General features: G+C 36.0%; 2 protein-coding genes across 30 annotated transcripts; one reads left to right on the plus strand and one right to left on the minus strand.

Annotated features, from left to right (window-relative positions):
- Positions 1–743: 743 nt before the first annotated feature.
- Positions 744–7712, plus strand: LOC103405913 (disease resistance protein RPV1-like). 4 transcript variants are annotated; one of them, XR_011577944.1, is made up of 6 exons: positions 744–1613; positions 4115–5210; positions 5299–5709; positions 5801–6742; positions 6820–6903; positions 6934–7006. XR_011577944.1 is itself a non-coding variant. In XM_008344941.4 (6 exons), exons 1-6 carry the CDS (start codon positions 1120–1122, stop codon positions 7550–7552), a joined length of 3633 nt encoding a protein of 1210 aa, XP_008343163.2. In that variant the 5' UTR covers positions 744–1119; the 3' UTR covers positions 7553–7712. The 4 variants fall into 4 exon arrangements, 3 of the variants coding, with proteins under 3 accessions (XP_008343163.2, XP_008343162.2, XP_070673106.1); XM_008344941.4 differs by having other exon boundaries at positions 6833–6903; positions 6934–7712; XM_008344940.4 differs by having other exon boundaries at positions 6833–7712.
- On the minus strand, positions 4402–16084 carry LOC103405911 (uncharacterized). 26 transcript variants are annotated; one of them, XR_011577961.1, is made up of 17 exons: positions 15233–16084; positions 14417–14466; positions 14196–14339; positions 13770–13817; positions 13189–13252; positions 12848–12925; positions 12338–12711; positions 11847–11914; positions 11451–11528; positions 10047–10482; positions 9705–9777; positions 9144–9180; positions 8737–8844; positions 8425–8489; positions 8242–8316; positions 8101–8175; positions 4402–4821 (listed from the first exon to the last, which is right to left on the minus strand). XR_011577961.1 is itself a non-coding variant. In XM_070817010.1 (17 exons), exons 14-17 carry the CDS (start codon positions 8428–8430, stop codon positions 7864–7866), a joined length of 291 nt encoding a protein of 96 aa, XP_070673111.1. In that variant the 5' UTR covers positions 8431–8489; positions 8737–8844; positions 9144–9180; positions 9705–9783; positions 10047–10482; positions 11451–11528; positions 11847–11914; positions 12338–12711; positions 12848–12925; positions 13189–13252; positions 13770–13817; positions 14196–14339; positions 14417–14466; positions 15233–16084; the 3' UTR covers positions 7829–7863. The 26 variants fall into 26 exon arrangements, 13 of the variants coding, with proteins under 13 accessions (XP_070673111.1, XP_070673110.1, XP_070673114.1 ...); XR_011577957.1 differs by having other exon boundaries at positions 9103–9180; XR_011577955.1 differs by having other exon boundaries at positions 9103–9180; positions 9705–9783.
- Positions 16085–16509: the final 425 nt, after the last annotated feature.

Consider the following 16509-nt stretch of genomic DNA (forward strand, 5'->3'; position numbering starts at 1 on the left):
AGCTCTCACTCAAACTAAAAAAAAATGAAGAAGAAACACATATTAAAATCCTTATCTCCAAAAAAACTATACAACAGAGCACCAATATCTTTGATTGAGTGATTACTAACAAATGTGGAGAAGCAACGACACTTCTTCAAATGAGAGAGCCGAATGCTCTCCTTGTACAGCTCTCCTAACCTCTCGGCTGCTATGCTTCTGCTTTTAAACATGGGGACTTTATCGAAAAGTTTTCGGTACTGTTTATTTTAATGAAAAACCACGTTTTTACATTAAAAAGTCAATCCTGATACTATTTACTTTACCCTTTATTTTGTCCTTATAGTTAAAACTCAAAGTTTTCAAACTATTTTCATTAGTTTCCTTTTAAACAAATAGCTGCTACTACTTCCAACCAAACGCCCACTAACCTTTTTCCAAATTCTTGAGAGATTTTTCAGTGTGACTGTCACACGAGGTGGTATATCACGTGTCCCTATATAAATGATGAATTATGTGTATTAAAATGTTAATAACTTCAAAATTAAAAATTTTCACCATTTTCATAAAAACATATGATGTAACATTAATGTCCAATTACAACTAAAAATTTCTCTCAATTCTTTACTCTCTCTGCCAAAAGCACAAGCACAAGCACATGTGCAAAGAGGAGCGGACCAGCACACCCGTGCTCTTTGCTTTCCTTCTCAAACAAAACATCATGATTGCTGTCCTCTTTTTCTTTTCTTTTTTCGGCCGCACTGCTTTCTCTGCCAAAAGATCACACTCGTTCTTTTTACCCAAATAATGGTGCTCACCGAGAAAACCAATTCTCTTCTCTGCCTTTGAAAAATGCCAAAAGAAAAAAGGAATCTAGCAAACCCTTTTTCTACAAAAATCATCATGCCTTTACTTTTATTAGCCAAAAGTTTGCCAAATTATTTGGCTACTAATTCAACATCCCATTCACTTACGAGGACACTTCCTCGTCAATAAGTGTGGAGTGCCTGGTGGCTAATGGGAACCTTCCTCTTCATATATATGTCCCTCTCAGAAACTGCATATAATTGTCCTTGGCCTTGCATATGCTTGCCCTGCATCCATTCATTGCAATAACCAAGAAGCAGAGAGTTTCTCTAGATGGATGCTTTCCGAGATTCTTCTTCCTCCTCTTACCGGTGTTCCTATCATGCCTTCTTGAGTTTCAGAGGCCCAGACACGCGCAAGGGCTTTACTGATCACCTCTATATAGCCTTGGAGCAAGCAGGAATCCACACGTTTAGAGACGATGATGAAATCGAGAGAGGGGAGAATATTGAGTTGGAGTTAGACAAGGCGATACAGGAGTCACAAGTATCGATAATTGTCTTCTCCAAGGGCTACGCTTCCTCAAGGTGGTGTTTGAACGAACTTGTGAAGATCGTGGAACGTAGAAATACTGATCGTAGACATGTGGTTCTGCCAGTTTTCTATGATGTGGATCCATCCGATGTCAGGAAGCAGAGTGGTTCTTTTGCTGAAGCATTTGCCAGACATGAGGAGCGATTCAGTACGGAGGAGATGGACAAGGTAGAGCAGTGGAGAAGAGCTCTTAGAGATGTTGCATCTTTGGGAGGAATGGTTTTAGGAGATCGGTAATTTCTTTTCTCATTATGTTCTCACGCTAATTGAAAGTGTCTTTTAAATTAGAAAACTAGATTTTAATCCCTAAACAAGGTAGAGTTTAGAAAAATATTTTATACAAGATTAAAAATTGATTTTAGTCATTAGACGTCAGCATATATATATATATATTCAATGTCTCTTGTTTTATTTATAATTTTATGAAAATATTATGAATTTTAATTCTATAAGAAAATATTTTCGTAGAGATTTTTCGGTACGCATATGTTTTTGCATATTTTCTTATTTGCCACTAATTCATTACAATATATTTAGGTACAAATATTTTGGTACACTGGGTTAGTATAATATGTTTAGGTACGGACATTTCGGTAAACTAGTTTAGTATACTATATTTAGGTACTGACATTTCGGTACACTAGTTTAATATCATATAGTTAGGTATGGAATTCTCGGTTTACTTATGTTTTTATATATTTTCTTATGTGTCACTAATTCACTACAATATATTTAGGTACTTGCAGTTGGGTACATTAATTTAGTAAAATATATTATGATACAGACGTTTAGGTATACTAATTCGATAAAATTAAATAAAATTTATTAAGTTAAATAAAATTAATGAATTAAAATGTGTATAATAATAAATTTAAAATTTAATGTAATAACATTAAATAAGTTATCTATTAAATATAAAAACAAAAATATAATATGAATTTGAATTAAGTACACATTAAGGGACTAAAATCAATATTCAATCAAACACAAGATTTTTATTAAATTTTAATTTTCTTGAAGGATTAAAGTTCAAAAACCCTTATAGAAAACTAAATTTTAATCCTTGGCAAATACGACTTTTAGACTAAAACCATGAGTAAAATCAAAATCTAATTTTTGTCCTATGATACATTAATAACCTCATTTATTAATTATATATATTTTTTAATTATTTCTCTTTTTCTTCCTAATTTTTAATGTATTAATTTTATTTCACTATAATTTTCATTTTCATTTCATTTATCGTAATATATTTTGTTGTAAACATTTAGATAAACTAATTTTCGTTACATAATATATTTTGATGTACTTTGTCTTTTTCATTTAGGTATATTAAATTCATTATAATACATTTCAATGCATACATTTAGATACACATATTTCGGTACATACATTTCGACATAAACATTTAGGTACATTAATTCAATATAAAATATTTAGAAAACTAGATTTTAATTCTTAAATAAGATGAAGTTTAGAAAAATGTCTTATACAAAATTAAAAATTGATTTTAATCCTTAGACTCTATTTAATGTCAGCACATGTATTCAATGTCTATTTTTTTTTATTTATAATTTTATAAATTTAAATTTTATGAAAATATTATAAATTTTAATTGTCATTATGGTAAGCATCTTATATAAGAAAATATTTTCGTAGAGATTTTTTGGTACACTTATGTTTTTGCATATTTTCTTATTTGCTACTAATTCATTACAATATATTTGGGTACAAACATTTCGGTACACTGGGTTAGTATAATATGGTTAGGTGCGTATATTTCGGTACACTAGTTTAGTGTAATATATTTAGGTACCGACATTTGGGTACACTAGTTTAGTATCAAATAGTTAGATACGGAATTTTCGGTACACTTATATTTTTACATATTTTCTTATGTGTCACTAATTCACTACAATATATTTAAGTACGGGCATTTCGGTACACTAATTTAGTAAAATATATTATGATACAGACGTTTAGGTACACTAATTAGGGAAAGTTAAATAAAATTAATGAATTAAAATGTGTATAATAATAAATTTAAAATTTAATGTAATAACATTAAATAAGTTATCTATTAAATATAAAACAAAAATATAATATGAATTTGAATTGAGTACACATTAAGTGACTAAAATCAATATTCAATCTAACACCAGGTTTTTATTAAATTTTAATCTTCTTGAAGGATTAAAGTTAAAAAAAACCCCTTTTAAATTAAGTAAAGGTTTTTTTAGCCAAAATGATCATGAGATTTGCATAACTCACAACTTTAGTCCCTGAGATTTAAAATCAATAGAAGGAGTCTTTGAGATTGTCCACCATCAATCATTTTGGTTCTTGGGTGAAAAATTAAGTTAAATAAGGATCAAAATGATAAAATTATCCTTAATTTAATAAACAATAGGCCAAAATGATTTGACCAAATTGAGGGTATTTTTATCATTTTATCCTTATTTTATGGAGATTTTTCACTAAATAACCAAAATGTGAACAAACTCGGGACCAATTATATCGATTTCAAATATCAGGACCAAAGTAAGCAGTTGTGTATTTTGGCTAAAAAACCTTAAGTAAAATTGTAGATGGCAGTGAAACTTGAAGTTGTTCGATTTTGGTTTATATGCTCCTATATATACTGCGATTTTGGTTTATATTTTTCTATCGATTTTGGTTTATTTGTTCTCATGCTTATTTCTGCGTCGTATATTTCGATTCAAATGAATTACAGGCATGAGGGGCAGTTCATCCGAGAAATTGTTGAAAAGATTAGAAATAAAATGGGTCACGCAGCTTTACACGTCACTCCCTTTGCAGTTGGAATGGATAATCGTGTGAGACGCCTAAACATGTGGTTACAAGATGGATCAAATGATGTTGGTTTAGCTGTCATCTGTGGGATGGGTGGAATTGGCAAGAGCACCATCGCGAAAGCCGCTTATAACCGCAACTTTGAAAGATTTCAAGGTAGCAGCTTTCTTGCAGGTATACGAGAATCTTCAGAACAATCCAATGGTGTTGCTCGCTTGCAAAGAAAACTTCTTTCAGATATCCAAAAGGGGAAAGCAAAGAAAGTATACAATATGGATGAAGGAACAATCAGGATCAAACAAGCCGTAGGCAATAAAAAAGTTCTTATTGTTCTTGATGATGTGAGCAACCGGGATCAACTCAATGCAATTCTTGGAATGCGAGAGTGGCTTCATCCAGGAAGTAAAATTATCATAACAACTAGACATGAGCATTTGTTAAATGCTCATGAAGTTTTTGAAAAGTTTATGGTTCAAGAACTGGATGAGGATGAATCACTTGAGCTTTTCAGTTGGCATGCCTTCGGACAATCCCATCCAGTAGAAGGTTACATGGAGCTTTCAAGACATGTGGTGCAGCACTGTGGAGGGCTTCCATTAGCTCTTCAAGTTCTGGGATCTTCTCTATCTGGAAAAAGTGTAGAAGTGTGGAAAAGTGCATTGAAGAAGTTAGACCTGATCCCTAATGACAAAATTCAAAAAGTTCTGAGGATAAGTTTTGATTCTTTACAAGATGATCATGACAAAAATTTATTCCTTCATATAGCCAGTTTCTTCACAGGAAAGTCAATGGATTATACAAGTGCAATGTTGGACAGCTTAGAGTTTTGCACAAGGATTGGGATTGAAAATCTAGTTGACAGATACCTAGTGGAAATTCAAGGGTCGAAGTTGGTCATGCATCAATTGGTGAGAAACATGGCAATGGCAATTATTCGCGAAGAATCACCTGATGATCCTGGAAAACGTAGTAGAGTGTTACAGAATGATGCTTCTAATATTTTGAGAAAATTAAGTGTAAGAACTAAGTTTTTCATGCGTATGTTTTTAGTTATGATTTACATGTGTAGTACTAGTTACCCAAATGCTCTGATTTTTTTTGCAGGGCACGGAAAATATTAAGGGCCTCATGCTCAACCTTGCTAGCAAAAGAACGTTTGTTGGAAGTGATAAAAAACAATGCCATGTTGAAGATTATGATAGAAATTGTTCAAGACAACGTTGGCTTGGTTTCTTGTCTTGGAAGCCAATTAGCTTTTCCTCCACAAACTCAGCTTCTGCATCAAATGAGATAGATTTCAAATCTGAGGCGTTTAGAAGGATGCACAATCTTGAAATTCTCATTCTCAACAACGTCAACGTCGAGGGAAGCTACGAAGAATTTTCAAAAAGTTTAATATGTTTATCTTGGAGAGGATTCCACTTAAAATCAATACCAGAAAATTTTTATTTGGAAAACCTGGTTGTTCTTGACATGCGAAATAGTAGCCTACAACATGTTTGGAATGGGATCAGGGTACGTAACCCTCTCTCTCTCTCTCATTCTTTCTCTCACACATGTCCATTATATCTTCTTAGAAATTGATTAATACTTGTTATTGAAACAGTTTCTTCCGAGGCTGAAAATTCTTAATCTCAGTCATTCGCATGGCCTTAGGACAACCTCCGACTTCTCAGGACTCCCTAACCTTGAGAGATTGATTCTTAAAGATTGCATAAATTTGGTTGAGGTTGATGAGTCCATCGGATACCTAGAGAAACTTGTTGTTTTGAATCTAGAAGGCTGCAAAAATCTCATGAAGCTTCCAAAATTGAGATCTATTCAGGATCTTATTCTTTCTGGTTGCTCAAAGCTTGTGCTTGGTGCCAATACGACTGCCACAACTGGTCACTTACAATCTACAGCTTGTGAAATGAAGAAACTCAATCTGCTATCAGCTAAATCATGGTATTCAATCTGGTCGCAGGTGTCGCCAAGAAAAAATATTGAACCAAGCAGTTTCTCATTGGCAAGTTTACCACATTCCTTGACAAGTTTACGTCTGGATAGCTGCAATCTATCAGAGATTCCGAGTGCCCTTACTATGCTGTCTTCGTTAGAGTACTTGGATCTGTATAACAATCCAATTACAAGCCTACCAGAGAGCATGAACAATCTTGTTAGGCTTCACACTCTTGCAGTAGAAGGTTGCAGAAACCTCACAATGCTTCCAGAGCTCCCACATAGTTTGAAACAATTGAATGGTAGAGGTTGCACATCATTGAAAAGAATAACAAATTTACCGAACTTGCACATATCACCTACCGTATATCCCTTCGGCATGCAAAAGGACTTAGATTTAATGCATTACAATATAGTATTGGACTCAAATTTATGGTATTGTGGGAAACTAGTTGATGTTGCAAGCTTGTTCAATACACTACCATTGAGCAGCTTTGACATAAAACTCCTCAAAGATATGGATCTATTCGATTTGAAACCCAACGGTGGCGTAGAGGTCCAAAGGAACAACGATTGTGCAAGTTTTAGCAAGCCAAGGCGCTCCAAGGTTCTCTCTCTCTCTCTCTCTCTCTCTCTGCTATGTACAAGTGCTTATAATATGATCTCTATGGCGTAAACAATTAGATTGTAATCGCAGGGAACTTTTGAATGCGGCATAATTAGCATTTTTGTGCACGAGAGCAAGATTCCAGATCGGTTCAATTACAGGTGGATGCCTCCAGATCGGTTCGATTACAGGAGCATGGGTAACACTGTGTTCTCTATTATTGTTCCTTCACAGCCTAATATCAAGATCGTAGGTTTAAATGCATGTATACTGTATGCCCGGCAATCGGATCGAAGCCCTGTGATTCCATTTGGGATTCCATTTGGAAACTCTCATGCCCATTCGCTTGAACTTAGGAATGAGACAAAGGGCCTTAAGTGGAACTTAAGAATGTCGACTGGGGTTGAATGGAAAGTGATGAACGAAGATATGTTATGGCTAAGCCATTGGATTATGGGGAACAATGAATTGGAGTGCGGGGAAAAAGTGTATTTTAGACTAACCGAAGATCATGACGATTTATTCACAAAGGGGATTGGAGTCCAGTTTGGGTACGAGCAGCAAAATAAGGATAAGGAGGATGTCCCATCAAGTAGTGAAGATCCAATGATCCTACCTGACAGATCGCCTTGGGACGGCGGTCACGCTTCCAGCTGGGTAACGGATTCATGTCAGAGATTTATCGGGCCGAAATGGATCGAGAACCTTAAGAAGGAATCTATTTCAACTGTCGTGTGCGCGGCTAATTACTCTCTCTGTAACCATGAAGTGATCGACCTTGAGAACGAGTCCCGCATGACGCCATGGTAACGAGTGCTCTAAACTATTACCCAGGTTAATTCAAATTGATGGTGATGATGCACAAATCACTAAATTCAAATGTGTATTGGTTGTTAAGCTTCGTTTCTATCCATTTTCAATTTTCCCTAAAAAATTGTTTTCAATAAAACCTGTTTTGAAGAAAAATAAAGTTTCAGAGCCCAACTAGAAAATAAGCCCACGAGTTGTGGTGTGAACTAACTGTTTCAGGCGTAACTGCATGAATAAGACACATTTCACACGTAACTGAATAAATAAGACACAAAGTGCAAGAAGTAAAGCTCATATTTAGCAGTGTTATTTTAACAACAATTGTTCAAGTGGTGGATTGCCCCGGTGGGTAGGGCATTTCTCTTAGTCCTACTGCATTCCGGGTTCAAAGTTCCAACCATCCCCCGTACCAGTTTAAGCACACCAAAGACCAAATTTAGCATGTTCTGTCGTCATCCACCCAACCCAGCAGATATACAAAATTCAAATAGAACTTGGCAAATTCATCCTCTTAAAATACAAAACGAAAATAATTTATGATCACTGACCTCTGAGAATCGAATGATATTCGGATTCTTCAATGATCTGTGGTTCATGATTTCCCCTTGAACATGTTCATCCATCTGCATCACCAAAAAAAAAAAATATTTAAAAAAAATACAAAATGAAAATAGTTTATGATCACTAACCTCTTTGGATCGAATGATATTCGGATGGTCCAGTGATCTATGGTTCATGATTTCCCATTGAACATGTTCATCTATCTGCATCACCAAAAAATTAATAAATATTTTAAAAAAAATACAAAATTTAAAGGATAAGAATTGCGAAGATTCTTAGGTCTTAGTTCGAAATGTAATAGCTCATCTCACCTCCATATATTACCAAATCTTAGTCTATATGATTTTGCCAGAGCCACCGAATGTTGAATATATATCTGTTGCATGTTCTACTACCATCAACATTATAAAGGTTTCTAATTGAATCATATATTTAAAATCCAAGCATGAAAGTTTTACAAAGATAAATAAACAAATGTAAATAACTAATTAGGCAATACACAGCAGAGAGGGGAGAGAGAGAGAGAGAGAGCAATTGAAGGGAATGCATAGTTATCTCTATCTTCGGAAAAAAAAAAAGAAAAAAAGAGAGCAGTTGAAGGAGTGAGAAGCAAAGCAGCATACCAAGTGGAGAGTAAGCAATTAAGCATAGTCATCTCACGTACGGATTGCCTGAGAACTGATCTTTGCTTCTCTTCCTTATGATCCTCTTAAATGCAATTCTACACATTTCTAAACCAAAATTGCAAAGCAGAATTCAAAGAAATTTAAAGAAACCTAGTAAAGATTCAAACTTTTTTATTATCCAAAAGATGTACATAACCCCATGTAACAAAAACAAATTTATGACACAAAAGAAATTATCTTTAGCCACAAAAAGCAAAAAAGAGAAAGAGAGAGATTTTGCTTTTTGCACTATGCAGAATGTGCAGAGAATCAAAATATCATAACCCATTTAACAACATGATATTTTAGGCAAAAAGGCATCACCTTTAGACCCCAAATGAAAGAATTTGAGAGAGAGCGCATACGTGGTTTCCAAGAAGAGGAAGAGAGCAATTCTATTTCCTGTAAAAACGAAGAAACAGAGCATTAACAAACACACATGCACAAATCTCAAAAGGAAATTGGTAAGAAATAATCGTAATTGAGAAAATAATTAGAAAACTAGAGAGGACACAATTGGAGTCTAATTCTACAGAACCCACGAGTCAAGACAAACAAATATCCAAAATTAACAGATTACAGTAACAACATTCCAACAAAAGTAAGAAGACCAGAAAAATTATCTATTCTAAAGTACATTAGTTCCATCATGCATAAATCAAGGGAGTCACGGAAGGCCAGTATCTTAAGGTAATCCAACATGTTAAAGCATCCAAACAGAGACTCAGAATTACAAAACGCATGAAAATTCACATTCCAACGTGTTATGCAATCACCAATTTCAGATCAACCAAAACCAAATAAATTTATATCAGTACGCATCAAACCCACCAAACCCAAAATCAAAAGAAGGTGATCAAATGTTTGATTTTGCTAAATATTACAAAATAAAATAAATAAGAATATGTACAAATCAACATGCATACCTTGTAGCGGTGCAGGGAACAGTAGCGTGAGCTGCATCGAGGGCATGTGTACTGGGAAAATTGCTACTGGCAGCTGCAACTAACAAAAACAAAAACAAAACAAAATTGAATAAAATCAAAATTGGAAAAATTTCCAGAAAATAAATAAAACAAATTATCAAGCTTTGTTGATGAAAGAGAGGTGGGGTTGGTGAAGAACATACATGCGGCTATGAGCAGTAGATAAAAGATTTCAAAATGATTTCTTCACTTTTCAATCAGGACATGCACGAATATAAAAATGGCAGAGAGGATTAAAACCATACCAAACACTAGAAAATCAAGTATAAAAATCGTACTTACCTTGTGAATGAGGACATGCAGACACATGATGGATGAAGGACAGCAAATCCCGCATACACGAACCTAACTTGCCATTGTTCGCCACCCCCACCCCTCCCTATCTCTCTCTCCCTGCAATCCCAACGATTTCTCTCACTGTCATCCTCCCACTCCCGAATCGAATATCCGCACGAAATCTCTCTCTCTCTCTCTCTCACTCGGTTTCTCTCACTGTCACCCTCCCACTCCCGAATCAAAGATCCGCACGAAATCTCTCTCCCTCTACAAGCAGCATGGCCGCTGTCCCTCTCTGTCTGCCCTCACCATCAATCCCAATCCCAAAATTAAGATGACAAAAGTGCCCTGCAACCCTTTAATTCTAGCCGCGTGATCCTAACCCTAGATGAATATTTCTGGAATTTGAACACCCAAAGTATCTCATCAAATGTGGATGTACCTGTCATAGTATGAATCTGAGAATTTCTCAATTCAACTCTCGAATTTACTGTGACAGTAATAATATATCATGTGGAAAGAGGTGGGATTATGGTAAAAGATAGAACTTTAGCTGATGGTAAACAACATTTGGGAATTTGATGTAAGCCGGCTGGGAATCCCAAATGTTGTTTACCATAAGTTAAAATCTAATCTCTGATTAAAAAAATAATAATAAAAAGCACACCTCAAACTGATAAGGACCATAATTTTCAAGGGACACTGCTTTTCAATGGTTACCATAAAAAAAAATAATGAAAGAACTGATCATTTGAATTATTCATGACAGAACCAATTTTGATTTGAAATATGATGGCCAAGAACAAATCACACTGCTTTTCAATGGTTACCATAAATTTTCAGAAGTTACAGAAGATTTTTTATCAATTGAAAAGACAATGGTCACATATATCTACAATTAACCACCAGTAAGCGTGAAATACTACATCACAATGCAATAGCAGCTATACAGGATGTCATGCCATTCATACTATGACAAATCACAAAAGTGACAATTAAAGGGCACCTAACAGACACCCCCATCTCTCTCTCTCTCTGCAATAGCAGAAATCCCTCGGGTTTCAGGAAGCAAATGGAAAACAAAATGCTTTTACATCCCCTACCCATACCCATACCCCTCCCTTACCCATTCCCTTTACCCTTGCAGAAAATCCTCCCATCTCTCTCTCACCCTTGTCCCATCTCTCTGTCTGCAAATCGCAGAAAAGAAACCCTGAACAAATCACTGAAATCCCTCGCCTAAATCCTCCCACATTTCTCTCAGACACCCTCTATCTCTCTCTCTCTTTGCAAACCCTAAACCAAATCTCCTAAATTCTATCTCGGACACCCCACATACAGCCAAGAAGCCAAGATATTAAAGCAATCTCTACATAATACTTTGGAACAATGAAGCAAAATGGTACTTACTTGTTCCTTGTCCAAAACCGTTGGTGCCGCCGCACATTGTTATTAATTGTGGGTTGATCAAATCCTTCATGGCTTAGACTGCATGAAGAATTAGAAACTAAAAGATGAATATATGCTGTAAATCATCATATAAATGTAACTGCATTTAAAAAAAGAAGGGAATGAAAAATTGAATTCTATTTCATCAGTATGTAACTGCATGAAAAGTTACATTGAATGCAGACTCAATCAATTTCCCCAAAGTCATTGTTAACTGAAAATCAATATCAAACCCATAAATACCACCATTGAATTTGCGAAACCCAAAAACAAAATACAAAAATTTACTCATATAATCACAGAAAAACATGAAATTTGAGCACATATTTGGCAAAGTTAAAGGATAAAGGCACTCACATCATCGTAGTACTCTTCGGGAAGAACTTCTAATAATGGTTCTTCCTTTTTCTTGCTCTTCCTCAGAGCTGCCATAAAAAAACCCAGAGAAGCACACAAATTCAGAAAAGAAAAGGTCCAAAACAGCCATAAAAAATCCAGAAAGCATACAAATTTATCAGAACAAAAACCAAATGATGTGAGATAGTGAGAGGTTGTGTTAGGCACCCGTAACACGTTTTGGTTTCAATTAAAACGGCCAGAGCGTTGCATGCGAGGAAGATGACGATAGGATTCCAAACACAACATCCACATTCTTTTTTCTTGGGTGAACTAACCAAATCATATTATATACTAAAATGACATAAAAAATCATTCACAAAATCACAACAAAATAGAACAAAAACATTCACAAAAGAATTCCCCAAGTTTTCAAATGGAAATTAAACATTTACATAGCTTATATAAAAAGCCGAAATATAAAAATTAATCAAAAGGTTGAGATAACTCACATCCCAGTAATGCTTATTGCTGATATTAACACCCACTGACAGCAGCCCTCGGTTTGTGGAATTCCCACGCCCAACTCCATGACCTCTGTCTCTGCCATCCCTCTTTCCCTCACAACCATACCCACTTTCGACCCACCCCTCAATCCCGACACCAACCCTTGATTTAAGGAGGAAAAATCAATCCAACCACCCTTTTCGCAAGCCTCACTCCTCCCTCTCCCTTCCCCTCCCTGCCAATCCCATGCCCATCTCCCTCGTTGTAGCTCAGCAACCCACGTTTTTTGGCACCAAACACTATGTCCTAGGATGATGTGACAATTTATCAAAGTCAGAAAATGCATTATCTCAGTTTAGGTTGGTAGCATATATGATCCCTGTGCAGCAACATAGAATACTTAGTAAAAGTTGCATTTCTGAGAACAAATAACCAATGCTTGACCGAAAAAACAATGCAGATGCTTTAGTATACAGAATTACAGTTTTATTCAAGCTTCTCAGTCACAAACTAACCTTCCTTTGTCGAGCAGCAAGGAGGAGGGGGAGAAAATTGATTCCTGGAGGAGCTTTTTCGTTCAAAACTAAGTCAAGCTGCAAGGACGAAGGGTCGAGGATTGTTCGTGAGCTGGTGTTGCGGATATAAACATATAGAAAGCTCCACTGTGTCATAACAAACACAAATTGAATATGATCACCATGTCACATTAATTACCTAAAATTCAAAATGTTATATACATTAGTATGTTGAAAAAATTAGTTACATTTCATTAAACTAAAAAATTTACAGAATATGAGAAATAAAGAATTTGTATTGTTTATATAAAAATAGAATAACAAAGAACATCATTGACTACCATTTTATTCGGTAGTTTCCTCCAACTGCAATTGTTGAGATTGTAGGAGATCTTCGAATAAAGCCTTCAATTCAACCATCCGTACACAAACATAATAGACAATGTTTTTTAGCGAATTATGGACAAAGCTTAATATTCAAATGCAATGAAGTGGAAAACACAATCCAATATATGGATATGCATGCTATAGGAAACCATTCATTTGTAGATGGTATTGTGTCACCAATATTGTATTTAAAAATCTACCCAAGATAAAGATGCAATATATAGTTTGGTAAAAAATCAAAACGAAGAGTTAACAAAGGAAAAGGATTAAGACGTTGAAAATACAAAACTGGATTCTTTTATTTGGTAAAGACGGTTCCCCCACTGGCTGTCTGAAACCACAAACACTTTTTTACATAGAAACTTTATAAACTAATAGATTAAAATAAATCTAAGTGTTATAAATGAAAAATCCTGGGATTGATAGTAATGGCATCAACAGTGCCACCACATCCCAAATAAATGAATGAAAATATAGTGATTAACATCCAACAAAGAAGCTCAAGCTTGAAATAAACCAAGGCATAAAAGCTTACCAAACTTTTCAAATGGCTAAATTGTTCATTTAACATGATAACTTCTTCCTGCAATCCATAAGTAAGACCATTAGATGCGGTAAACAAAACATCATACTTCATATATGGCAATCTAGCAGAGAAACCAATTGCATTCAGATGGAGCCTAATTTGTGGAACTACATTTATATGCACTGAAATGCATTATCATGTTGTCATATTTAAAAACTGAGGTTTATGCAGTATGCTATCTTTAGCATACACAAAATTTTTGCCCCTCATTTTTGAAGTTCCGCACTTCATAATTTATATACTTTCAGTTTCCCTTCTAATGAAGGTATGGACTGCTTTCCATTTGGAATTTTCGTAAGACAATGTTATGATATTCCTAATTTAGAATGTGTTTCCACTCTAATGAATGCAAGCCCTAAATCATAAATATTGTACAATTATGTGTTTGAGCACGTGGCAGGGCATGAGAATCAGAACCACTCCGTGTTGTTCTCCGCTTCGTGATTTGGTCATCAAACAATACTTCATTCCCTCCATCCTTTATCACGTCTTCTTGGTGATCATTTGTCCATCTCCAAACTGTATCCACAAAAAACTACAAATTAATCCCAAAAACAATCATACAAAAAAATTGCGGATTAGATTTGATTACGTACCATTTTCCCAGGATGTAGAGCTCAGTGATGATGCCCTCCTCGCTTTGCACCTTAAACATCGACATTTTAAACCAGAAACCAAAATCAAACAAACATAAAGAAATACGACTGACAGAATCACACTGTAAGACACCACTCCCTCGCTTCCACGGTTCCAACCACAACACCAAAAACAACAATAACAATAATAACAATGTACACTCAGACAAAACAAAAATGCACCACAGCCCTCCAGTGCTATAACAGCACTTCTCTTCTAGGACAACTTTGATATCTATGGACTGTTCCCTTCTCCATGTTACAACGATAGTATTAGAGCTCTTACAACATCACAGATGCATGACCAAGAGTGTATTCGACAACCTTTTCTCTGATCCTTTTCATCAGTTGGTCCTAAAGATTGTATTCTTCTAAATTCATCTTCTTTTTGGGTATCCAGAGACATTTATCACTTCATATGCCGAACACAAAACACCTAACATTTTGGGTGACAAATTAGAAGCAACTAATCGGAATATGGGTACTGAGAATTGAATTACTCTTTGTTCTTATAGTCCTAATGGAAATTACTCGTTGATTCACAAAATTAATCAAACTAAAATGCAAGAAAAGCAAAATCAACAACCCATACAGAATTATGAAAAGATCCCAACAAACCAACCAAACAATTAACATTTAAAAAAAAAAATTGCAAAGTTGGAGGGAAAGAAGCACGAGAAAAAATATACACATCCAATGCTTTTAATCTAAAGCTAGAAGTAGGAATAACTGAGTAAGTTAATGAAGGCAAAGCAGAGGGTAGGAAGCAGAACATACCAAGAGACCAATAGGGCATCCGGGCCGGTCTGCCGATGAACGCCGTGTCCTGGTCGACAACGCCCAACGGCGTCGGCCCTGCAAAGAAGTAAAAGTCGAAAACACTCCCAATGACCTTGTAGGTGAGAGAAGTCCCTCTGTAGAACACATCCATGCCATTGCTGTTGATCAGCATAACAGAGTGCGCGTAAGCCTCGTTGCCCACATTCTGGAGATCCATGTAAAACCGGGTGGGACCCGTACAAATCAGTGTTGAGATTGATCGCCGAGACTTCAGTGGTGAAGAGGGTGTGTGGATCGTTCGGGTAGAGCTTGATCCCGTGCGGCTGAGTGTTCTCTCCGAGGCCGTACAGGGAGGCGTCTTTCGGCGGTCGGGTGGATATCTCGAGGTACTGGTCCTTAAACACCAGTTCGCCATATGGGTCTTTGGAGTAGGAGCTCAAATGAAGAGGACCTGCCCGTTGGACTTCCTCTTGAAGGCGAACCCAAATGGGTCGGAGATGAAGCTGAGAATGAGCTCAGAGCCGGAGTAGTCTGAGACTTCGATGGGGTTCTTCGTCTTCGCCTGAAACACGTTTTGGTTTCAATTGAAAAGGCCAGAGCCTTGCATGCGAGGAAGATGACGATAGGATTCCAGAGATAGAGAAAGAAGGAGTAAGACGACGGAGGCGAGAGAAGGAAGACGGCGGCAAGAGGAGGATAGGACGGAGGCGAGACCATCTGTATCGTAGGTCTGTGAGACGTACAAGGCAAGGAGGGTTTGAGAAGGAAACGGAAAAGGCCTGCTTTACCATTGCTATTCCCTTCCCGCGATCATCAAGGCGTGCGCAACAAGATCAGCGGCAGAGAGAGTCTGTGGCAAATTTGTATATAAATTGAAATTCATCCCAAAACATTGTTCATTTGAATAATGCAATTGGAATCCCTTCTTTAGACAAAAGTAATTTTTAAGTAGAATGCCAACTTAGATTTTGAGGAAAACTAATGAAAATGACTTGAAAACTTTGAGTTTTAATGATAAGGACAAAATAAATGGTAAAGTGAATAGTATCATAATTGACTTTTTAGTGTAAAAATATGATTTTTCGTTAAAATGAATATTACCGCGGGTTTTTCATTAAAACTCCCTAGATTTTATGCAAACCAAAACCTTACCATTATTCATACTTGCCAGAAGGCCTCAGAAGTCTCCACTAAAATGCTTCCCTAAGCACAAGTACATAATAATGCCACTGACAACTAGCTCGTCGATCACCTCAGCGCTGCGGTTAATGCTT

The sequence above is a fragment of the Malus domestica genome, chromosome 17 (genome assembly GCF_042453785.1).
Source record: "Malus domestica chromosome 17, GDT2T_hap1".
In the NCBI taxonomy this organism is placed as follows: Eukaryota; Viridiplantae; Streptophyta; class Magnoliopsida; order Rosales; family Rosaceae; genus Malus; species Malus domestica.

Coding starts and splice junctions, on each gene's coding strand:
- LOC103405913 (XM_008344940.4), top strand. CDS start 1,120: ATGGATGCTTTCCGAGATTCTTCTTCCTCCTCTTACCGGTGTTCCTAT. Junction 5,710..5,800: donor ATGTTTGGAATGGGATCAGG/GTACGTAACCCT, acceptor TTATTGAAACAG/TTTCTTCCGAGGCTGAAAAT. Junction 6,743..6,832: donor GCAAGCCAAGGCGCTCCAAG/GTTCTCTCTCTC, acceptor TTGTAATCGCAG/GGAACTTTTGAATGCGGCAT.
- LOC103405911 (XM_070817013.1), bottom strand. Junction 8,176..8,241: donor ATATCATTCGATCCAAAGAG/GTTAGTGATCAT, acceptor TTGGTGATGCAG/ATGGATGAACATGTTCAAGG. Junction 7,999..8,100: donor ATATCATTCGATTCTCAGAG/GTCAGTGATCAT, acceptor GGATGACGACAG/AACATGCTAAATTTGGTCTT.